Below are 25,232 nucleotides of genomic sequence, written 5' to 3' on the forward strand. Positions count from 1 at the left end.
GCTCTCGCGTAGCACACACACATACCGAGGGATTGAGACGCAGATCTCTGCATGCGATCGTCAGCCAACTGTGGCAGCATGTGAGACTACCCTGCTACAGTCTTTGAATTCCAATAGCCATCCAGCCAGAGCGAAATGAGAACGTGTGAAGACACTGAAATTTCACAATTGGAACGTAAAAGAAAACATCTTCTACCTGCTTTGCCCGACCCTCATTTCCTGTCACATTGCAGCATCGCAAATTGATTGTTGAATTTATGGTTAATTCCTGCTTTAAGATGGTTATGATGACTCAATAGCATAAAACTGATCGTTTCTTATCTTTTTCTCTAACTTTTGTCTTTGCTTTGTTTTTACCCTGCCTTTTATACTGTGCTTTCACGCCAGATGATCAGCCCTGAGACAAGCCATGTTCACTGGATCATTAGCCTGCTGTATGCTGCAGATCTTATGGTGCACGAGTCAAGGGGGTGGGGTGGGGAGTGATGGGGGGGGGGGGCTGTTGAAGCCCTTGTCAGTTTTCTTGTCTCCATCTTTCTGTTCATCCAGCTGACCTGCCAATGAAAGCAAACTTATACGTCATCCCCTTTCATGCCTCTACAGTATCTTAACACCAATGAGTGTGTGTGTGTGTGTGTGTGTGTGTGTGTGTGTGTGTGTGTGTGTGTGTGTGTGTGTGTGTGTGTGTGTGTGTGTGTGTGTGTGTGTGTGTGTGTGTGTGTGTGTGTGTGTGTGTGTGTGTGTGTGTGTGTGTGTGTGTGTGTGTGTGTGTGTGTGTGTGTGTGTGTGTGTGTGTGTGCCCATCGTGTGCATTGCAACAGAAAATGTCGATCCCAGTGCATTTTCTGCTTTCTCCATAAGTTCCTTAATACGGCATCAATGGATTCAGCATTTAATCTCCAGCTCTCAGTCATTCCTTTCCTGCGCTCTTTCACCTTTACACACTCTGCTTTTCACCCCCAGCTCTCACACTCGCACGTTTACTCCCATGCCCTTCATATCAATCTCTCACTCTTGGTCTATTAACCTCTGAATGCAGTGACATCAAAGTACATTTACTCTTTTGTAGTATTTGATCAGGAATGGCTACAAATCTGCATGTGTGAGAGAAAAGTGTGTACACAATTGTGTACTTGTGTGAATTAGATTAGCGGTACAACCTTACAGCCTCAATGCAACTGTGGTGCCATCTTCTGGTAGTGGAGCACAACAACCTTTACTTGTATTTGTCCAGAAAAAGTGGCTGCGACTCCACACATTCATATTCAGAGCACAAACAGGCCATTTAAAGACAACAGATGAAAAAGAGACCCGCAGATTAAAAACAGTATTTAATATAGGAACACACATAAAGTATGTTAAAAATGCTGAAAATGGGTTTAACATTTAGCCTATGCAATAAAATGGACTTTATAGTGATTGTACATCAAACAGAAAAACATAAGGCAGTGCTGTACAACCTGTAGGGTATAGCAGCTTGCAGCATTGTTCAGTGCTCACACATCATCGCACATGCATACACAAGGATTGGTTTTCTCGTACAAAAATGATGGGAGTTATAATATACAACCTCCTCAGTCATTAGGTCTGGCAAATAGAGGTGTGTCAATTTGTTTCAAGTGCCGTTCAGTCATCACAGTGAAGCCCATTACAGACAATGCAGTGACACAGACCATCTCATCCTGAAAGTTTAAAACAACAGACTTGGTGACACTAATACTCGGGGCGGAATGAAATTGGGGTTCTGCCAAGGGCTGCATGAGGGAATAAATCATTCAGCATTGGCTTAAAACACACACACACACACACACACACACACACACGCACACACACGCACAATCTCACATGCACATAGGCACATTCCCTTTGCATTTTGCATCTAAACAATCTCGCAAAAAAAAATGAAAACATGTCGGACACACCCATGATAAATGCAGACTCAGATTTAAGGAAAGATGTTGTAAATAAAGCGGGGTAACAATACAGTACATTCTTTTCATAAACCCAGAAACCAAAAAGTATCCATACATATACAGTCAGTGGTATTATCATAGCTTTGCGATACAGAATATGGTGTATAATCTGGTCTTTTCATATGTCTGACTCCATCATGAGACGGATATGTGGCTGAAATCAAAAACACACTGATAACACATTTTATAACAATTATTCTGCCTTCCAAAACATTTACGTTCTCTTGTCATAGATCTATAAGACCTAAATTACATCAAGAGTGTGATAAATACACTCGTTAAAATACTATGTACAGTAAGGACCACTTTACCTCAGCCCCTGGAGATGCATGGAGCTTGGCGAGAGTGCCCTTAGCTTTGCCCTACCACTGGATAGTTCTGTAAGTGGCCCATTGATGTACTCGACGAAAGGAGCTGTAGAACCACTGCATTGGTGTTCAAAACATTCAAGTAATGCCAGGAATTAAGAGTATTCACATAGACACATACAACTCTGGTGATTTGCTACCAAAAGAAAAGGTACAATGGATGAAAACCAAATATTTGTTTGCCTGGACTGCTGTCATCTCAATAACAGACATAAGCTTCTTTGTGTTGCATTCATGCCCTTTTTCACGTTACAGACCTAAGCAGAAGATTTGCTATTGAATGTCTAAGCTATAAACTGCCTCTATATCTAGCTTTAGTCTTCACGATGACCATCATTGAGTTTGAAAATTGTTTGTGATACAATTATGTCTTCCATTCTCAAGATCATCTTCCCATTGGTTTGACAGCCATGCAGAACAGAGAAGCCAGGTGTCCTGAGTGTACTGCTGGAGTTACAGAAGTGGATATGGTAGATTTCACGTCATCCCCTGATTGTCATTTGTGTACTGTTAAGTGTCTAGAAGTCAAGGTTGGGGTAATGTTTGAAGACCTTGTACATCCACTGTGTGTAGAAGGGCACATTGATGAAGATGCTGGGCTGGTTGGCTCGAGCACAGCCCCTGCCATGGACACTTACTCCAACAATGACTCTAATATCCCCATCCTGACACACCAGAGGGCCACCATAATCCCTCTGCCAAAGAAGAAACAGTTAGCACATATTTCACTTCTGGCGCATTTAAATGAAAACAAAATGTATTTAAGGCTCGCAAAGACGGTACCACCAGTATTAGTGAACATGGGCAGCTATCATCCAGGCCTCAAAACCACAAATAGCTGATGAAATTTAGTGCAAGAGTCTCCAGCTGCACTATTTGCAGCAGACTGAACACTAAGCCTACGGATTCAAGTGACATTTGTTTGAGATTTAGATCAAACTGGGCTTTGAATACAATGTGTTGAACCAATGTGCTTATGTCCTCATGGATTCTCAATGGGAACAATTACTTGATCCACAGGTCTAAATGCCCGTTCTTGCTTATCAGCAGGGGATAAACGTACCATCTGAACTCTGGTGTGTGTTCTGATGTCACATTGTGGTACTATTGCAAAATTCCTCACTTATGCAAATATAAAGACATGAGTATGAATGAATTACCTCGCACACTCCCTCATTCCGCTTTCCTCCCGCACAGATCTTTGTGTTGGTGATGTGGAGGTTTCCCCTGTGCATTTCTCTGCATCTGGCATTGCTAACAAGGGGCATGTCCACTGCTTTTAGAGTGTCCTCATGGCCAGTACCTGCAGAAGTTGAAATTTAACATTTCTGTTGTAGCATATACATGCATCAGTAGGTGTCGCACTAAAATAGCACTTCAGAAGAGACTGAGATATTGTGTTATTTTGCAATTCCACTGTGTCATTTTAAAAATGCATTCAGATTGCTGCAGGAGAAATGCAATACAATTCAACGCAAGATATTCTAGGTTGAATGTATGCATAGAGCTGCTGGATCGAATAAATAGTGTAGGGTAGTACTACCTTTTGTTTCTCCCCATCCATACATTTTACAGATTGTTCCTTCCCGGATGGAGCAGCCATCCACAGGCAGCTGAATCGTATGGACATTGTCTGCAGGAAGAGCAGGCCTGCACACATTTAAAGAACACACGACATGCAAACTGTGATCAGAATCACACATAGAGAGCTATGCAGTTTATAAATAAATCAAGAATATTTCTCCATGTACTCACTTGGAGAGCTTTAGGAGGGCTAAACTGGAGCCCTCTGGGCCGCATATGACATGAGCTATGCTAACTTCCTGTCTCTTGGACCACTCCGGTGTGTCCTCTTGAATATCAGAGACTCCCAGCCACACCCGATACTCACTGAGGTCTGGAACACTTAAAAAGGAGAGGACAGAGTTGATACTAGTAAAAAAAAAAGTATTTCACATTCATTGCTTCTTCTTTCATATCAGAACCGCCTGTAGCTACTAGAGTTAGTCAACAAAAAAGCCTTTCTATATTGCACAAACTATAAATGAAACATAAGGGATAAGGGAGGGAGAGCATTGAAGTTACCATGAAGAGAAGCACTCTCTGTCAGTAAGTACCCATTCCTCTCGAATTAGCGAACCACCACACCAGTGTATTGATCTGAAAGGAGTACAAAGTACAAATGGCACATCAAAGACTAATAACTAAGACACCAGCAGCCATGGCACACAGCTTGTGACCTCATACTTGACTGAAAATTCAGAGAATTTGTGCAATGTTATTTTAGAGGCCACTATAACAATTCAACAATGGGGTGTCAAACACAAAGCAATGAGGCCTAAACCTTCCTGTGAGAGTCAAGTCAACAGTTTTGGTTACAACAAAAGTCAAAAACAGATTATGAGCCCCAAATGAAAGGCATTTGTTGGATGTTTCACAGTCATTTCCACTGGTAGGAGGAGGTAAAATGTCACAATGTTGAAATTGTAATGATTTTCTTGAAAAAATTTAATTACTTCATGTTTTGTGAAAATGTATTGAATTAGATGTAGATCTATTCATAAATTATTCATGCTTCTTTTCATTAACCCAAGGAAAACGTTTTGTATGTCATTAATATAAAATGTATATATTACTATAATCATAACAACAATAATAATAATATCGGTACTCACTCATCAATAATAATATTGTATATTTAGCTGTCTGAAAAGGAGTAGGCACGAAAAAAATGGTAATCAAGCCCTACCCATATTCTCTCTTAGTTATCTATATAGATTAAAAATCTAAACAAAAACAAAACAGTCAATCCCTAAAAGCTTCCTTTTACCATCCTATCAGTGCCATTTATATCACCCTTACTGTGTTTTATATTAATCTCATCTTCTTTTTAACTTGTGGTAATTTAATCTTTATACAACCTTTTAAACCCCCTAAGATGTGTGCTGTGTTTGATTTCTTTACTTGAGAAAATGGTAATAGTCAAAATAATCTGTATGTACCTCCAGAACTAAAATGCAACTCATGCACCTGTCTTAGGGGCTGGATTATTTCATTTTTTCAGAGAAGAAATACTTTTTTTAAATTCTCGATTCAAATTAAATATATAGTTATTAAAAACACAAAACTATACACAAACATTAAAAGTCTTTTAGACGAAAAAACAACCAACCCTTCCATTTTTTGTGTGCTTTAGACAGGATGTTCTGCTGTTCTGTTCTGCAGTTTTGTTTTTATGATATTAAATGTTGTACCCTTTTTGTATGCTGACCATCCAGCTGCCTTCTGATATGTCGACTGGACCTCCTCCGACAATCCTGGTTCTCTTATGGACAAAACATCCCACAGAGGACAGTTCACCTAGATAAACAGTCACACATACACACACAAATACACAACAGTATAAGTTATGTATGATCCATCATAAAGAAAACGTTTCATTTAAGCCCTAATTAATATGCATGCTGTAGTTAATGCTGAGTTATAGTTTACACAGTCACAGTACTAGAGGCATTTGAGTTTCTAATGACGTGCCACAATAATCATTATATATAAAGCATAGCCATGCTGGTGAGACCATTAATTGAGGTTATTATTGAATATGTTCAGAGAACACATGGTGGTAATTGCAAGTGTACATGCAAAAGCAGTTGGAGGGTTCGATATCTTTTCATGAGTAATGGGACAAACGAGACAGAGACCACACCGACAGACACAGTCTAAACAGATGCTACCACAAAACCATTATGTCCTGCATCATGTACCATAATAGCTGGACATAAAATAAGACTCCATCATGTACTGAAAAAACACTATTAGCCTCGGAGACTATCAAATACAGATCAGCAGCTAGATCAGCAACGAGACAGACAAGCTGACAGAGACACTCACCCAGTGGAATAGTGTTCTGTGAAGCATCACCTGCAAAGAGGCGAGAATGCAAACGAGTGATTAGGAAGAATTAACTGACATGAGGTAAGATGTGACCTTACACAGGTGTGCTGTACAGCAGTGGCTGTACAGCAAAAGAGCCCAGGGACCGTGTGTTTTGTCAGCCACGGCGCAATCACCTCTCTTGAAAATGAACATGTTGCACTGAATGTAACAAGCCTCAGAGGGCTGTGCTGCTGTGTTACCAAGATGAAGCAGTTGACATGTCTCTTGCAATACCTCACAGAATTGATCAACTTTGACCAGGTACCAGATGGTAGATGTAATATAATATTTTCAGTAGTGGCTTAGAAAATGGCTAAAAGATTAGAGATTTTGGCAGAGTTTTTTTTGAGTATATTTAAGACTTGAATATTACAGTGAGTTTGACTGTACAAACTGACAGCTCTCAAATGTTGTTTTCAAAGTTCTATCCATCCATGCATCCATCCATCCATCTTCTATCCTGGTTATCCAGTTCGCTGGTCGCTGGAGCCAATCCCAGCCTGCTATGGGCAAGGGCAAGGTACACCCTGGACAGGTTGCAAATCTGTCAGTTTTCAAAGTTGTTTTTCTGACAATGTGTCTATGCTTGACTTTGTGCATCTCTAAATGTACTACAGGTACACCAATCTAATTACTTCATGCACTCACAAGGTTTTAAACTGCAGTAGTCCCAAGGTATGGCAGAATTGTTGGTGTAACACCAGGGCCCATGCTTGTCTTTATCTGGGTTTCTGCAGTAGTTCTCTTCCAGGCCAGCCATCAGCATGCCCCTTTCACCGCTGGACAAACAAAGAAAGCACAAAGGATCCCTTAACTAATCTTTCATCAACATACAGTCAGCCCCAAAGACAATCTTCAAAACACATGCTTTTTGGTTCAGTTGAAGTACATATACACTCTGGTTTGAGAAAAAGGACTTGCCAGTGATTTATATATAACTATTAGTATAAGGTGAATGAAATAGCCAGATAGGATCTGGATAGTCAAACCACACAGCTGTGTAGGCTCTCCCTCGAGACAAGATAAGGAGATGATGTGTATAAGGAATTATTCACTGAGACAGTATGCCCCCACCTCCATTCACATATCTACTGCACCACTCATGAGTGTTTAAAAACACAAACAAAATCCTTTCTCACGTCATTATCCTTCGCTAATGAGGTGGGGAATTGTATTGGCATGAGAAAGGGAAGTTCTGGTACCAGATTGCACCGATTCAGAATGTAATATCTGTTTTTATGTGCATTGTATTTCTTGCAAAGCCAGTTCTCAATGTGGCTCCCTAACCCTGACTTTTGACCCATGAGCAGGAGCTAAACGGCAGAACTTTGTAGCTTTGAAGTGTTCCTACAAAGGAGGGGTTTGAGGTCAAAGGTGAGAAGTGAAGTGTATATCCCCCTGCCAAGCTATCACTGCAAGTCATTCCTGCTGAGTTAGGTCATCTTCAGGGAAACACTTCTTTAGTCATTACGAGATGCTGTGGAGGCTATTCATGGTACCCATAGGAGCCATTTTCTCCACTGAGAACCAACAGACATCAGTTGATCGGCTAACAACAATAAGACTTCACTGGAGGTCAATATTGCACTGCCTCTCACTATTACCATTGAATCTCATGATTGCACACAGGGTTGTAAAAAACAGACACATTTTCCACCAATCTCACTCTGTCATTCACAAGTCTGACATCGTAGGGAAGGAATTTCCCCAAGATGAGTTTTTTATTGTCAAAAAATGATGTCCGCTCATTATTATTTTTTATTTTTTTTGTCCAGATGTCTTTAAAGCATTGTTGGGCTCTTTTTTTGGTTACCTTGCTCAACTACACTGCAATAGCTTTTTTTTTTTTTTTATCTCTCTTAAAGGCAGAGTTGTCTACAATTTATAAATGGTGCAAGTCTGTTTTTGACATCAAGCTGGACTTTTTGAAAGTTATTAGGTTAGGAAGTAACATGGAAACAGAGGGCTGACCTGTTGCTGTGGTCTCTCCAGGGAGAACAGGGCAGGTTTGATCTGGTCCTTGACTGCTGTCCTTGGTAATTCTCTCCAAAGCTTTCATAGCAGTCTGGATTCAAACACAAAAGCAGAAGTAAAGTGAGACTGACGTTCTAGACACATGCTGAATGTACAAAACCGACAAGAACAAGTCAGTCTAAAGTGTTGCATTATGTATTGTGTGAAAGAAAGAATCTGAGAAATGACAACGAATATAATCATGCCTGGAAAAGCTATTCTTACTTGAGCTATTATAGATGTTGCAGGACCTACAGCTTGCAAAGCTGAGACATGGGTCATAAATAAGTTTTTGAAGCTGCCACCCTGCATCTCATTTCTACATGGGAATGTATTCAACCCTCAAGGGTGAGCCACAGAACAACCTCAGAGTGGCTTTGTAAGGCCACACAATCTCAAAAGAAATACCCCTAGGATCCCATGGGAGAAGTGAATTTGTGTACTCAGCCATAGATCTACATCTTTTACATCCAAATCTCTTACAACCCCAGAAATAAACCTAACTAGCGCAAACTCACTCACTCCATCTTATGCTGTCCAGGGAGGCCTGACCATCCTAAGCAACTGTCAGGTTTTATTTATGTTAGACGTGGTAGTCAATCCTTCCCACAGCCCAAGAGGGATACAGTTTTCCAACGGGATGGGGAAAACGTGATCACAAACCATAATGTGCAGTTACAGGATCCGATAAAAATGCCACAATCCAGAGAAAATGGAAAAAAAAAAAAAAAAACGATTCTGCTTCAAACAAAGCGAAATACAGCCTTTGCCTTGCTGCTTTTAGTTTTGACTGAAGTTGTTGACTTTCTCACCACTGGCAGGCTTGTTTTGGGTGCCGCAGTGAGGAATATTGGTGCAGAACATTGTTTTGACTCTTGGGTCTGTTGTGAAGCACCATGGGAATTCTTGGCCATCTGGATTCCGACAATAGTTTTCTCTTAGGTCCCTAGAAAACACGGAGAGAGACATTTACTAATCTGCTTGGATTTCAGTGCATGCTGGTGGGTGAGTGAGCGGTTGGATGTCTCATATGGCTTTCCGACTCACTTGCAGGGGTAGGCCTGAGGTAGGAATGTGTGGTTATGGGGATATTGAGAGTCCCAGCGTTGGCAGGTATGTCCAGTGGGCGTCACGTCTAGTGAACCCCTATAACCTTCTCCTCTGCCCTGATAACACTCGGTTGTTTCCACCAATTGACTTTTTCGGGGAGTTTCTGTGTGAAAGAGAGAGAAAAAAATATTCCTGTAAGTCAAGACAACCTTTTTGAAATCACCTTCACTAACTATATGTTCTGTGAGTAGAGCAAATTAAGCTCTTGATGTATGAGTTTGCACTATATCATGGTGGTTAGAACTCTTATTTCAGGGGGAGAATGTCCTTAGTTTGTTTCTGTGTTTTGGTGCTTCTCTGTTTGAATTTTACATTCTCAGCTCTGGATTTCTGCAATTCCTGTGGGTACAGTGGATTCCTCTTACAGTCCCAAACCGTGCATTTAAGACTGCCCAATGTCAATTGGATTTGGCTGCAGCCTTTTCCTGTGATCGTCAGTTGCATACAAAGTTATAGAAGATGGACATATCATGCAAATGTGGTTCAACCTGTTGTGTGCATGACAGTGTGTGAGAAATGAGTATCTGATTGAAAACAGCATGTTGCTGCAAAGTCCGTCAGGATTGGTCTGGATGTTCTGCCTCACTAGTCTGACAGCAGCCACATTGGAAGGCCCAAAAAATCCACCAAATCTCTAACGTCAGGTTGGAGTTGGCAAATAGCTTTGCCAACAGGTTAATGTAGGCTTCTGCAACTAAACTGTGTCAGTGTCTTGTCTAGTTACATTAGAAACAATAGCAAACTCTACTGGTTTTGAGAACATCCAGTTTAACCTGACAGCTAGATTTGAAAAACAAAGCTGGACATCTTATCTGCAGTCCTTCCTTAAGAAAAAGGCAGTTCATGAAGTTACCAAGTTCATTGGCCTGAACATTGCATGTTTGTTTAAAAAAATGGCTTAAGCCGTGGATGATAAAATCTCTAAAACAGACATTTTCTGCCCCCAAAATTAATCTAAAAATAGCACAAGCTTCAGAATAAACCAAAAAATTCGGTCTTGTGTCTTTTCTTCTGTCCTCTCTGCCTTGCTTTAATGAAGGTTAACTGGGTCACAAACTTGGTCTTTTCCCCAAAAAACTCCCAGATCAGACAGAAATTTAGACAATTTCTAAAAGGGAGAAAGCAGGGAGGGGGTGAGACAGTGAATCACTGAGTCCACATGGAGGAGTTCCATCTAGTAAACACAGTGCCAGAACGGCTGATGATTTTAGCAGCTATACAGAGTCGGGAGAATGAAGCAGAGCCCAATAATAACACCATCTTTCTCTCTTTCTGTTTTATGTTATCAAAAACCACAGTGGCTGTCTTGGTGACTTGTCATTGATTGCAGGGTCAGCTACACGCGTGCAGCATGTCAGTATCTGCTGGTGCAAAGACAAACAAATTACACAGCCAGTCTCGTACACGAGGCTCTTGCGCATCAATCATGCCAATTGCTCTAAGTGTATGAGGTGTAATGAAAGCGATCTGCTTGTAGTGTGTATGACCCTGGTGTTTTGTCTGCATGTGTTACACGAGGTTAATGTGGAGCAGAAACTGAGATGTGTGCAGTTGGACTACCACATGTAGGAGCTGGCAGAGAACAATAAACAGCAGACGAGACAGCAGGGGAAAAATAAACATGCTGGCTATTAAAGAAGACATGACAGAGAGGCAAACCTAAAAGCAGGACTCTGCATGTGCGTGTATGTGTGTATGCCATAGCCAACAAGAGGGAGAGGAGCGGTGAAAGGAAAGGTACAGGAAGTTGTAAATTCTGATGCAGGCAGTCTGACTTCACAGGCTTGAACTCAACACACCCACTCATACACATGCATAGATTTCCTCTTAACATGCATGACAAATCCTAATGTATTCAACCACACACAAACAAACATGCATAAATGCCTACCACAGCTTTTGATGTGGCAATACTCCCAGGGTGTGTTTGGGTCTGTGGTGAAGCACCAGGGTCTGTGGCGTCCATCTGGGTTCCTGCAGTAGTTATCATCTAGGCCCTTGTCAGGGTACCTAATTCAAACCATGCAGAACAATTACCTTGGTGAGAGGACAGCAGCTTTAAAAGATGAATAGGAGACCAAACAATGGATTTAAAAAAACAAAACAAAAAAACGACTAGAACATTTTTGTAAGATCCAGAGCAAAACTTTCAGACTTGAAGTTAACTAACATTGACATAAAACATGAACTGTCAAATTATTCCTAAAGCCCAGATGAACCCCCCCCCAAAAAAAAAAATAAAATAAAAATGTTTCCACTCCCTGCCTTAATCCCTCAGAACAAAATAGTCGAGAGACAATGCATCCTTGCATGCAACTGATACATTAATAACTGGAATGGTGCATGGACTCCATCTGTGAAACTGTTCAGAGCTCAGGGGAGAAAAAGGGATAATAAGTTGCACCACTACAGGTGTTTCTACTGGAAGTCATCCCAAAGTCTCTCCCTTTAGGCCTGCAGCCTCTGGGCATGCAGCATCAGGCTGTGAGACCATATCATTGCATTAGTGCTACGAGCAGTCTGGGACCACATTTACACAAACAGTGGGATGATTAAGGATGTGTTAACGAGCCTCCACTAATCAAGACCACCTGCCATCTCACGAGTTGGAACAGTCTTGAAATCAACACACATGGCTGATGCACACATAAACACAAACAAAGATCATGTTCAGAATAACAATACAGATTAAAATATATGACCATGAAGTGGGTTCAAACTTATTGCAATGCCACTGCAATCAGCTGAAAGCTTAAAGGAATTTTTAGACATTTACGTTTTGCAAAACACAATAGTTTAAAATACACACGTACACATCAGAATTGTTGATCTTCAGAGGAAACGCAACTGAAATATTTGAGGTAAAATTCTCCTACAATGATTATTCACACACTTTTTGCTACTATGTGTATCCATGTGTGTGGTCTAAAGTGTTGTTGAGTATGTGCAGTTTGGTGTGATGCAGATGTGTGTGTAGAAGGGTGTCACCTGTCGGGGTGGTACAGATGTTTGTGGGGTTCTTCCAAGTCCCAACGCTGGCATTCCCTTCCATTTTCTGTGTGGTCCATAGGTCCTCTGTAATCTTCCCCATTACAGCTCACACACTCAACTACACAGCGATTAAGCATTCAAGCACACAAAGACACACAGACACGCACATACACATAGACACACACAATGAGACTGAGCAAATACCTTAGAGAAACACAGATCAAACTCATAATCAGAAAATCGATATACAAGAAGGCAATGATTTCTATAACACTCCTTATAGTAGTGAATATGGGTTGGGGTTGACAAAGCAATACACTTGAGCACACATTTAGTTCATTATTTAAAGTCTAGTTTATGATTTAAAGTCGTCTGAATAATATTGCATATAACTTTAGGTCCATTATAGACATTTTGTCCAGCTACACTGAAATAATGAAGGCAATGATCTGTTGCACGGTGAGTATTGTATAATGTCTAGTGCAAGTAACAGGATGCAGATGAGAAACAGATGTTTATGAGTCCACTCCTGTTATGACAATGCACGTTTAGTAACACTGGCTTCATGCGTATTTGTGTCTTGCCATGCAATGTTTGTGTGTCTGTGTGTATGTTTCTTATTAGGATCCAGTTAATTCCCAGCCGAGGGAAACCCTTCCAGCCTTTGTGTTCTGAAAGAGCGCGGGCTCTCTATAAAAATAAAAACTCATTATCTTGGTTGTACAACTTGCGATATCCCAGTGGGACACCATATGTGAGTCGGAGGGGAAGATGTCTTTCCATTTTGTCTTATCGAACCGCAACCTCATCTTTCATTTAGGTGATGCAGTGCCATGAAGAGGAAACAAGCCCTCTGACAGCATGAATCCCTAAAGATTAGATAAGAAGTCATGATCACCCCTTGCTAGAGAATGCCTGACAGTAACATTATGTGACATAGAAGCATACATAGAGCCGAAAACCCACTGAGGAAGTACTTTCCCTTCATCACAACCACATGTAAGCTACAGGGATCGAAGAAATAGGGAACAATTTAAGTAAAGAAGGCAATGGAGGGATTAATATGCTCCAACATGCCAATGTTTGCTTCTTTAGGTGTAAACCATTTACAAAATTTGAACCCGATGGAATGAGAGCAGACAACATAAGCTTAACCACACACCTGGAAACAGCTGCAGCAGGCCTCAGCAAATTAAAAAAAAAAAAAAAAAGCTACATACACAGATGTAAAGTGGAGCGCAGTTAGAGCAAGAATTTCTTCTTCCAAGGATTTGATTGCCAATTTTGCTGCAACTCATTTTAAACTATCAAGCCTCAATTGGTCAAACAATTTACTATTTATAATGTGGAATGGGTATTATTTCAAGATGCATGTGGACTAATGTACATGCAGTCGTGCTCTTTGTATGTGTGTGTCTGTGCAGTTGTGTATCTGGCCTACCCTGTGAACATTGTGGTATGCCACACTCCTGGTGCCTGAGGTGTGGCCGGGGGTCGGTGGTATAGCACCACGGGCCAACAGTGGAGTTGTCCGGATTGCGACAGTAGTTTTCTCTGAGGTCCTTCTTCCTGAACCTCTTGGACATGAATCTGTCAGGAAGCAGAGCTTTTAGTTACACGAACAAACACATGTACCAGACCAGCTGCCAGATATTTCAGCTCGCATGCAGAGCAACCTTTTGAAAAACACCCAAGGCCAAGGTCTGTGTTGTCCTTTTTTTTTTTCTTTTTTAAATCTCGGACAGAATGACGACTCCTTTTCGTTTTATGAGAAAGCTGCTGCTTGACGAAAATCTGCTTGTAATCATGAATCGTCAAAATAAAAAGTGTAAAACTAAATAATGGCAGTGCTGAAGGATTGAATCAACAATGACATGACACTGTTAATTAGAGATGTATGCATCAATACGTATAGGCGGCATGAGTTTTCTATGACGTCAGTTGTGATTATGGCATAAACAGATTGACACATGACTCATATCTTCTTCATCAGGCACGACTGTGGTCACCAGTCATGATGATGGACATCACGGCTCAAACTATGTTTTTCCATATGATGATGAAATGATAAAGTTATTAAGACTGGTCCTTCAGTGGAGTGGCTAATGACAGACACGGACATGAGAGGGCCTTCGTTGGGCAATCAAAAGAAGGGAAACCTTCCACTGATAAAAAAATGTGATTTGTTCTTGTGTCTCTGTGTGTGTCTCTGGCAGTTTCCCATGCCTTCAAGCCAACTGATAAAACATACAAAGTGCCTGGGTTTAATTACCTGATTTACAGAGACGTTATTAGCAGCCTGATAAAGCAGGTTCACTTGAGGTACAAACGTACACGGCTGGCTTTGATTGGTCTATTGCTTCCAAACCTTTCAGTCATTTAATACTTTTGATGAGGGGAGAGAAGTCTTTTCTTTTTTTTTACCCGATTCATTTAAGTATTTCTTACTTTTGTACATATTAGTATTATTTACAAAGAAAATAAAGGGCATGTAAAAATAAAAGTGAAAGATTCAAAGAGGAGACGCATCTTGTGTGCTGTGAGCTATTTTCTATTTGAGCTATAGTCATTTTATATGTGACCATTCTTCTCTTCTTTTTGGTTTTTAACCACAGTGACGTTCTTTGATGCAGTTTGTTCAATAGTGGACATCAGCCACTAACATGTATGCTTTTACAACCAAACTAATCATACTTTATTAATCTCCTTTGGGAAATTCCTTTTCTGCATTCAACAATTCTATTTCCATGGTATGGCCACATTAAGACACTCCAGTAAGCTGATGGGGGTCAAGGGTCTTGTAACCTCTGTCAGTGGGGATCAAACCTGGGACCTTCCCATCCCAAGTCCACCTCTAATGTCTTGGTTACAACTGCCCAAAGACAATGGAAGGGGATAGTATGCACTATTTCATGAAAAAAAAAAAAAGACTATTTGTTTGTTTAGATTGCACGGTATCCTTGTTAAAATACCAATAAGGTAATTTAGATAATGTATTGTTAGTTATATTTTGATAGACCTTATCGGCGCTATTTACTCTCGTAAGCCTTTGATGGTTTCTTTTATTTTTATTTGGAGATGTATTGTATAAAAAAACTATATATTCAAAAACTAACTTTTTCATGAACATGATCAAGGAAATGTACCAACAGTTTAATCAAAACCATTAAATTAGATCTCATCCTAATTCCAGTAACACACACACGCACACACATACACCTAGATAAACAGTGGAGCCACGGCAGGAAATGATCTGTGACTGTGTAAAGTGTTACAATAAGGTCACTTCTGATGAATGACTTTCCCCTGGAGCCTAATCAAGCCCCAATGTATCATACTCTGGTAAACATATGCACAAACTAGCCTCTAGCTACTTACTAATTGCATCACTTAACAGTCAAACACTAGCAGTAAAAAGCAGCTTCTAACATTGTTGTTTGACAAGTTAATGAAAAAAAAACTCCATCACATTCTTACTTGTGCTCATGTGGAATAGGAGAAGCCCAGGCCTGGCACAGGATCCCGGTCACTGTCACCGACCTCCGGCCCCTGTAACTCTGGCCTGTGCCCACAATGCATTCTCTAACATAGTCTGAAAGAGAGAAGCAAAAATAGAGAAGGCGATAGTGAAAATGACTGCAGTGTTTTTGTGGACAAGGCCAGTGCAGATGATGAAGAAAACAGAAAGTGTTCATTTATGATGCTCAGCGTAACAAGGACACAACAATGCCAAAAGTCAAATCTGTTTTCCTAATCTTCCCTAAAATTTGGATTCAGTAAAATGAGATAGACGGCCTGCCTGCTCACTGCTGCGGTCTCTCAGACTGAAATTGGTCGGGGATTTCCATTGTTTACACAAACACCGCTTAATGACAGAAAATGAAACATAATGTGCTGTGGCACAATAAACACGACAATGGTCCTTGCCCTTCCTTGTCTTTCCCCGGAGGATTGCCAGTGTTACAAAGTTAAATCTGAACGTGCCAATATACATGGGCAACCGTGTCCCGCTGCAGTTCAGCATGCTCAGTATGAGCAGTTCTATTGAAGTTACGCTGGGATTTTTCTTTCTGAAGGAAGGGCACAGCTGGAAGAGAGAAAAGATGGGGCAGGATATAGTACCTTTCTTTTGATAGAGTTGATAGTTGTAGTTCTGGTGGCTCTGGACCCCTGGGGAGTTCTTGTCAAATGACAGCCACTGGCATTTCCTGTTTTTATGATCGTAAAGGAACGCTCTGGAGAATGTGGATGTATGAAAAGAAAACGAGGAGAGAGCAGAGGTTAAGATCATGATGGTCCTTTTCATTCTTCTCAAAACTTAATACAACCCGGAGCCAATAGCTCAGCTGAGCATGAGAAGAATGAGGAACAGATGCGCAACAATCATTTCTACCTGTCAAAGACGTATGTTGTAAACCCACGAGCACCTTTACACTCAGTGGATTTACTGTCATTCTGGGAATTTACTGGACCATTTTCCAAAAAGAAAAAAAAAAAAAAAAAAGATGCCGGAGCTTAATGGTTAATAATCAATGGAGACAAACCTGCAGGTGAAAGGGAGTCTTTTGTTGCGGCTGCAGGATTTGGCACATTTGGCCATGCTCAACTTCCTGCTTTTGGTCAGGTGGGAGGCATCCGGGGATGTGACCACCAGTTGGATAGAATCGGTTTTCTGGTAATCCTGTAGCGGATTTCTTCTGCCCTCTGATGAAGATATAAAACAGAGTTATGGTTTTTCAGTGTGGTACATTTGACTTTTTTTTGCTGCTTTTCACAAGTTTTATAAATAGGCCTGTACAATATGTTGCAAATTTAATATCTTGATTTCAGCATTTGCGATTTATGTATCATAAAAGTCTGAACTGTAGTAAATCATGTTTCAAGCATTATGCAATCAAAATATTTGGCCAATCAGATAGAGCTCTACTGTATTTCACTTTTCTTTTCTTTTCTTTTTTTTTTTTTACTTTGTTGGATTATACCTGATAGCCATGGGGCTGAAGCCAGACATGCACAAAAGCACAAAAACCAATAAACCTCCAGTCAACAAGCTACTCTGTTTACTGAAATGTTGCTGCTGGTAACTGTAGACATGCATACACTAAAACAATAAAAAAGAAAATAATTATACAAATCAATCATTTGGGTCCAAATTGGAAAGACCACTGTTGATTTGTAGTACAACATCATGGAGTTTATTTATAGTGCTTATTTATCACAAGTCATATCATAATCACATTGCTCAGCAACATTATACCTTATTGCATTTCTAATTGATATTGTACAGCCTATTAATGGAAACAGTGTTGATTTTTTTTTTTACCAGCAATAGATTTTCACAAAATAGACATTACCACACTTCTCTATGGTCTGCAAGGTGCATGATTTCCTATTGAGCCAAGTTAAAACACTGGACACCAGCATTACAATGTGTAACACTTCTTTTATTGTGCATTCAATTAGGTGTAATAGGATGCACATGTCATTTATCAGTAGCTACAGATAAAAATCTACGCACAGTAAGTGAAATCACTGATGTATACTATACACTTTAGTTGCTGACAGGTTTTGTGCTTTAACTGTAAAATGAGAGAGCCTTTTATACATTAACATTTAGAGAGAAGACTCATGCGACCTCCTTGTTTCTCCTCCACCTACATATTTCAGATAACTGCCTGCCTATAGGCACTTCAGATGATTTAAGTGCTCGAACACACGCACGCACACACAGGCGCTTGGTGTTTGCTGTTGGAACTCTGCCTGCGAAGCTGGACTGTTCCTCCAATTATCACGTAAACGACAGAAGGACGTCACACACTGGAGCTGCTTTCTCATTCTGGGTTTGGATGGCTTCCGATGTGGCGAGCAAGCTGAGGATCACACACGTCCATGTTTGTCTGATCCCCAACTTGTGTCCACCGGCTTAACGACCAGTCGACATGAGTGACACGAGAAAGTGGCACTGTGCATGAACAACGAAACAATTGATTTAGTTTCAATCTAAGTCGCATTATGGGACAGTGGATACTTTGTTATGCCATATATTTGTCCCGTTATCCAGGCAGGTAATGCGCCCTGAACTGAAGCGTTGCAGTGCGCTCCGGCGAGAGATGACACACCAGTAAGAGTTGAGATATTTAAAAAAAAAAAAAATCCCTTGCGATACATTTCAAATGGCAATTTCTCAGTGGAGCGATTGCCAGTTCTTCTGTTGAAATAGTGGAAGGTCGTCTGAACATCCTGTACGTGACGATAAAGTATAGGATGGATAAAGTAACGCTGTTGCGCGCTGAGCGCAGCGCCGTGCGCGTGCGGACATTATAGTTGCAGTAGATGTCAGGCAACAACAGTTGAAAATAGTTTGCGCCAAACTTACCGGAGCAAGAAACGACCAGGAGTCCGAAAATGAGCTTGTAAATCCACATTGCACCGGTCACACACACACACACACACCGGCAGTTCGTCAGGACCAAAACTGGAAGCGCTGCTCGCGGTGCTGTCAAGACTGCGACCAGGAGATGTTGCTTCTTTCACCACTGCACGGATGATGAGTCTCCTCTCTAAGTACTCCCTCGCTTCCCTCCCTCCCTCCCTCCCTCCCTCCCTCCCTCCCTCCCTCTCTCTCTCTCTCTCTGACACAGCACAAGTATTAGATTTATTGGCCTGAGAGTGCTCCGCAAACAGTTTTGCCAATGGTTGAATGACATCACAGAATCACTGAAGGGCAAAATAACACTAATATCCATCTCACTGTGTGTTTCCTAAGTGTTTTCTGTGTGGACAGACCACTAATCAAATGGATTAGTTCGGCAAATAGGCTGCTACAACCAATTTAAATTGAGATTACAGATATATTTATTGACTCCATCTGATTTTGTTCCATTTAAGTCATCCACCTCATGTAAATGGGTTTCATTGATGGCACCATCATGAGAATCAGGTGTGTTAAAGAAGGGAGACATGGAAAACATGCAGGGTGGCGGTCCTCCAGGGCCTGAGTTTGACACCCCATCTATTCAGAGGTCATTACTGAAGTTATGCTTGTATCGTTGGCTGTTATAAATAGATTATTTTAGGCATAATAGCACATGTTTTAATTACAGTGAATGTATGTATGTACGATTATGATTGAAAACAACATTTTTAGCTGTTGCAGCCATTTTGGCTCTTTAGTTTGTTTTAGAGCTTACTGTTTCACTTGTTCATCATTACCTTCTTACAAACATAGTGATAACCCAGCATGATTGCATGGGAAGTAAATACATCTGTTCACGTTGAATTAAACTCTATTTTACTCCAAAACCTTTCTTCATTTGGATTTATCATGGCAAGCTAATGAAGAGGTGCTGGCAGAAGTCAGTATTCATCACCTGCAGTGAAAGGCAGCAGTGCACTGAGATCAAGGGATGTACTAGATATTTTAGCTGACAAACTTTAACATTATTTTATTTCAGTAATGCATCAGTCACAGTGAACTGCAGGAAATTGGTTCATTTCAAATTCCACAATGCAACAACAGCCAAAAATAAAAAAAAGTAATGGGGAATTGAAGAGCTGCTTGTTGAAGTCCTCTGCAATAGGTTCTTCATCCTCTTAACTTTCAGTTTCAACTTTCAACTTTATTTATATCACCCCAAATACAACACAGTTTCTTCTAAGAGCTTTTAACAGAGAGAACCCCAACAATCAAACCGGCTTTCTGGAACATGTAGCCACAGAAGTCAATCAGAATGTCCTATCCAGAATAGCCTGAAGTCTAGAATCAAATCAGGGTCTTCTCACTGTGAGGCGGTCCTGCTCACCACTACACCACTGTATCAAACAGTGTGACCTATTGCCACATTGCTGTTCCAAGTTATCGAAGCATTAATGAGTTGCTACAACGGAGAGCGTACGATTGAAATTAAAAATCCTATAAACGTTTCTTCTTGTGATTTTGGACACATTTTGGAAAGGCTCACTTTAAATCCCTGTTAAAATGTGAAAAGTGGACACTCGTAATATATTCAGCAGAGTGTGCCCGTCTATCTGTCACACCGCAGCTTTCTACTCAATCAGTCGGCTGTGCTTCATTTTATTTTTTCAAGCTCGCCAAGCAACACTGTGCAAAATGAAACGGATATTGGCAGGCGCTTGTCAGCAAGGGTAAACTGAGTAGGGACGTAAATGGGGGGTTGGGGGGGTGGGTGTTGTTTATGTTACTTTACTTCTGTCAGATAAGGAGAGAGGTTACTGGTAAGTGGGGGGTGGGGTGGGGTGGGGTGGGGGGGGGGGGGGTGAGGACAGGACAGCCTAATCCATCTCTTGAGTGTCATCTCTATTTCCAGCGATGACAGCATGAGATAGCTGCCACAACACTTAGCCAGACTTCGTATTTTTCCTCTTAAGCATCTCTGATTGCGAAGTCACAGAGTCTCGCTCCTGTCCTCCAGTGTTAGTTAGACAGTAAATAGGCATCATATTGGATGTCAGAGTGGAGACTGAGATTCACCGCCCTGGGAATTCCCGGCATTTTGAAATCATGCCGTGTGTGCAAAACAAAGCAAAGGAAAGGATGGATAAATACGTAGGAAAGTATATTCCATCTTTATCTCGTCTCTGATTCAGTGAGTAATGCTCCTGTGGCTTCCTGGGAAGGCTATAGAGCCATTTGCCATAAAAAAAAACAATCGGCTATGAGTCACATGCTTTCACCGGAGCAAAACACTGCCTCTTTCTTCTTTTCAGTACTTTTTTCATTTTTCATCTTACCTTACTTCTGACTACATTCACATATCGCAAGCCGCTTCCTCCTTTCATTTGTATATACATCCAGAGAGACTCTTTTCCTTTTGACTTTCACCTAAATACACACACACACACACACACACACACACACACACACACACACACACACACACACACACACACACACACACACACACACACACACACACACGCTCCCACATAACAAGCAGCAGATGACTGGGTAACCTTCACCAGTTTGAGCTCGGCAACAAAAAGCCCTCATCACCACAATTTCATTTCTGACTCTCCTAGCAAGAATCCAGTGGGTGTTTTTTCACTTCATCCAAGAGCCTTCTGCTAAAAGATGGAAATTAGAGACTCGGTAGCCCACTGCCTCGCTTGTATGAGTGCCGTCACCATCGAAGACTCCTCACATCTGTGGCTGGTTATTCCCAGAAACTTCATATCTTCTTGCAGCTGGTAATAAAGGGAGGAAGTTAAATGGGAGATGGAGGCGATATGGAGAAAGAGAAGTTGATGCACATAAAGTGTAGATGAAGATGTATAAGAAACAATTTCTATGCAAGAGAGGTGCAATACAGAGCAATTTGTTGATGTCTGCTCCGTCTGTCTGCACATTTTTGAATTTCATGGAATATTAACAGATTTCCTGCAGTTATGTTCAAAAGTTCTGTTGTGGGTGATGTGCTGTATTCTTATGGTTTCTTTGCCACATCTGCCTGTGCGCATTTTCATTTGCGTAACATTAATTAGACCTCATTGTGACCTCTGGTTGTCGCAGCCTCATTTTAAGATTTTAACCATATGACCTTTTGTACAAGATGGAACAGAAAAGTGAAAATTTTAATTAAAAAAAATAATGTGATGGCAGATAAAAGCCAGTTTGATATTTTGAGAGATTGATGAAGATAAGTTGTAAAAAGACCGATTGAGTAAATTTCCGAAAATAGATGAGAAATGCCTCATTCTTTAATTTAAAAGTAATGACGCTTAAAGAGTGCCTGTCTGTGCGCGCGCGTGTGTGTGTGTGTTGGGATTAGTGATGACAGTTGTGGGCCGATGCACTGTAAACACAGATACTGTGTCAAGAGATCCTCCTTTAAACAAACACGCGCTTCCTGTTGTCAGTTTACGCGATTGTAGTCAGTGTTCGTAATTGAGATCTGCTGACAGTCTCAAGCGGCATAAATAAACGACGCACAAGCACAATCTGTCTATACAAACAAGTCCAAAATTGTGGTTACTTGGAAATAATCCGTGTCATAGAGTTTTCTTCTTTTGCAGGCCTGTTGTCTGTTTCCAGAACAAATATACTTCCCTTCAGTGCTCAGTTATAGATAGAAATCAGAAAGTCCACATTAGGTCATTATTATGCACATTAGCAGACTGAGTCACCATCACACACACACACACACACACACACACACACACACACACACACACACACACACACACACACACACACACACTGCTCAAAATAGAATGAAAGATGATCAGATGGGATTCACAAATATAAACCATTTCATATAGCATTGATTTTTCTCTCAGATAAATTGCTCTTGATGAACTGCTTTTGTATTAATGAGAGTTTATTGATCACTCAACGCAGGAATGAAGTGGTTTCAGTGCTCAATCATCTTTTCTTTTATTCTTTGTCTGAAAAAAGTGTTTATTTCAATTAAAACAAAATACAGTTTTATGACTAATCCATGCAAATCTTATAAAATGTATTGTACATTTTCTTTTGTCAGTTATTTCTGTTCTCAGTGTTTATAAACCCAGATTGTTTGCATCTATTTTTTTTTTAATAGTTTTTGATAGTCATAGCATCCGATTGCAAAAAAAGCATCGTATTTATTTAATTATGTTTATTTACTTTCTTCTTTCTTTTTTTTTTATTTGTCACCTAAGTTTGGAGTTTAGACGTAAAAAAAAAACTGCTATAGAATCAAAGATTTCACTCATTCAAAAGCTTGGGCTTTGCAGCGGCATAATTGAGTGCCCCTACTTTTTACAGCAATAGTTTGCATGTTTTTCATGTATGTGTGTTTCCTTCCACATGTTGGGGGGTTTATGTGGTAACTCGATACTCCTCAAATAGGTGCCAGTGTGTAAATGGCGGTTTTGTTTTCGTTTTCCCTCAGATAGACTGGACTGCCTATGGTCAGCTTTGATTGGCTCAGCCCATTGTGACTCTGAGTTGAATAAAGCTGTATGGAATACATGGATGAGTGGCTATATAACTTGAAAATGTGAAAAATAACACACAAAAGGCTTTGTTTGCAGGGAGTATCAAAACATTTCACAGTTTTTAAGTAAATAATCCTTAAACTGTATAACTTTCAGTTTCCTATTTCGTTGAAATTTTTTAAGCTTAAAAAAAATAGGTAATTCCTACATATCATGCATATACTAAACATTTTATATCCACAGAACATAATCGGTGAGCACAGTCCTTGTTCTGGCTTTTGTCTGTCCCTCCTCCTGTGTTTATGGGTGTTGATGTGAATATTTCAGACCGACCCACGGAACAATTCATGAAGAAAATGGCCCGGCGAGTTTGTATATCCACACAAACCATAATGTTTAAAGGACACATCCTTTTGCATGGTGGAAAAAAAAAAGTGTCATACAAACACATCAACATCCCACACACACCCTATTGTGCCAACCCCTTTGACAGCATATGTCAGCCACTATAAATTGCAACAAACTGGGAAATGCACACAAACAGGTCATATTTACATACACGAACTTTCTTGAAAAGAATGACTATTTTGTCTTGCCTTACAAATGTTTATGCGGAATAACCTTCCTGCACCTACATTCCTCTTTGAGACTTGTTAATTAAGAGTCTGAACTCAAAAAAATACAAATATTTTCATTGTAATATATTATCAACTGGACATACAACCAGACACAATCTTCAACTTATTAAATCTTAATGCAGGAATGCAACGTGTCAGAATGAAACTGAAGTCTCAAATTTTGGGAGAAAGACCAGAAAAGTTAAAAAGTCTGTCAAAACAAACAACCAAAAAAAAAACAAAAAAATACAAGAACAGCATCTTCATATGTACAGCTAAGATAGGAAACCAATCACTGTTTGACAACAAGAGGAAATGGGAGAGCTTGTCTTAAAATAGTGCTTGAATCTGTGTTTCCTCATTTCTTTCACATCTGCCAACAGTCAGCTTGTCTTGTCTGCTGTTATTGCTAATTTGCCCCCCCCCCCTCCTCCTCCCCCCTCCAAACCCCACAAACACCCCACACCCTCAACCCCCACCAGCCACCCCTGTGTGACTCCAGAAGAAATGGAAACACACACTCATGGGAGGAGAGGTGGTCGGGAAAATTAAAGGGAAAAGAAAGTCATTCTGTTGCAGCAGGTACATTTCATCCCGCATGTGTCCATGTCGGACCCCATATGTGTAATTAACATGTTGATGGTGAACATGGCATGAAGCAAGCAGGACACACACACACAAACACACACACACACACACACACACACACACACACACACACACACACACACACACACACACACACACACACACACACACACAGTGGAAGGTTTCCTTAGCTGCCTGAGTGCGACAGCTCCTTCCTTCTCTGTCGGTGTTGGAACTCTTTTCCTTTAATTACATTTTTTTTTAAATAAAATCTGGACTTTTAGTCTTGATTTTGTTGTTCCTTTGTGTGGAAATCTCACTTTCTGCTTTTGGCTGAAGGTTAAGCCTGCTGGCATGACATAAAATAAGATAATCCAGATGCTTAGTGTTGCATTGTGAATGAAAATCTGAATATCTGAGGAGCTGCAGATTTTTGCACATCATTAAACGTGTGAGAACATACCAGACAACAGGAACAAAACATTTGCTTTTTGCAAAGACAGCTGTCAAACATTATCACTGGTGATTGATAAACGATTCCAGAAACCGAATGATTTCCTCTCAAAGAGTGAATCCCACTGTGATAACAATAGCAAGAGACATAACATAAAATATAAAAAGCAAAGATGACTCCATTAATATAGATGCATGTTTAATAATTCATAAACCACCAATATTATAAACTAGCCAATATCTCC

The 25,232-nt window shown here is 40.5% G+C and overlaps 1 protein-coding gene across 1 annotated transcript; it reads right to left on the reverse strand.

The window, feature by feature from the left end:
* Window positions 1-1,394: 1,394 nt before the first annotated feature.
* On the reverse strand, window positions 1,395-18,906 carry hgfb (hepatocyte growth factor b). The gene is made up of 18 exons (XM_080505452.1): window positions 18,768-18,906; window positions 16,936-17,095; window positions 16,514-16,626; window positions 15,869-15,983; window positions 13,833-13,981; window positions 12,389-12,509; window positions 11,292-11,410; window positions 9,338-9,503; window positions 9,103-9,236; window positions 8,249-8,342; window positions 6,926-7,056; window positions 6,233-6,262; window positions 5,596-5,701; window positions 4,427-4,501; window positions 4,097-4,246; window positions 3,885-3,991; window positions 3,502-3,644; window positions 1,395-3,036 (listed from the first exon to the last, which is right to left on the reverse strand). Exons 1-18 carry the CDS (start codon window positions 18,814-18,816, stop codon window positions 2,860-2,862), a joined length of 2,139 nt encoding a protein of 712 aa, XP_080361578.1. The 5' UTR covers window positions 18,817-18,906; the 3' UTR covers window positions 1,395-2,859.
* Window positions 18,907-25,232: the final 6,326 nt, after the last annotated feature.

The sequence above is a fragment of the Blennius ocellaris genome, assembly GCF_963422515.1.
Source record: "Blennius ocellaris genome assembly, chromosome: 11".
Lineage (NCBI taxonomy): Eukaryota > Metazoa > Chordata > Actinopteri > Blenniiformes > Blenniidae > Blennius > Blennius ocellaris.

What these genes read in the sequence shown, in the direction of transcription:
- hgfb (XM_080505452.1), bottom strand. Translation starts at nt 18,816, where the DNA reads ATGTGGATTTACAAGCTCATTTTCGGACTCCTGGTCGTTTCTTGCTCC. An exon ending in CCAAAACAAGCCTGCCAGTG is followed by an intron (nt 8,343 to 9,102) that starts GTGAGAAAGTCA and finishes GTTTGAATCCAG; the next exon opens with ACTGCTATGAAAGCTTTGGA. An exon ending in TGGAGAGACCACAGCAACAG is followed by an intron (nt 7,057 to 8,248) that starts GTCAGCCCTCTG and finishes TTGTTTGTCCAG; the next exon opens with CGGTGAAAGGGGCATGCTGA.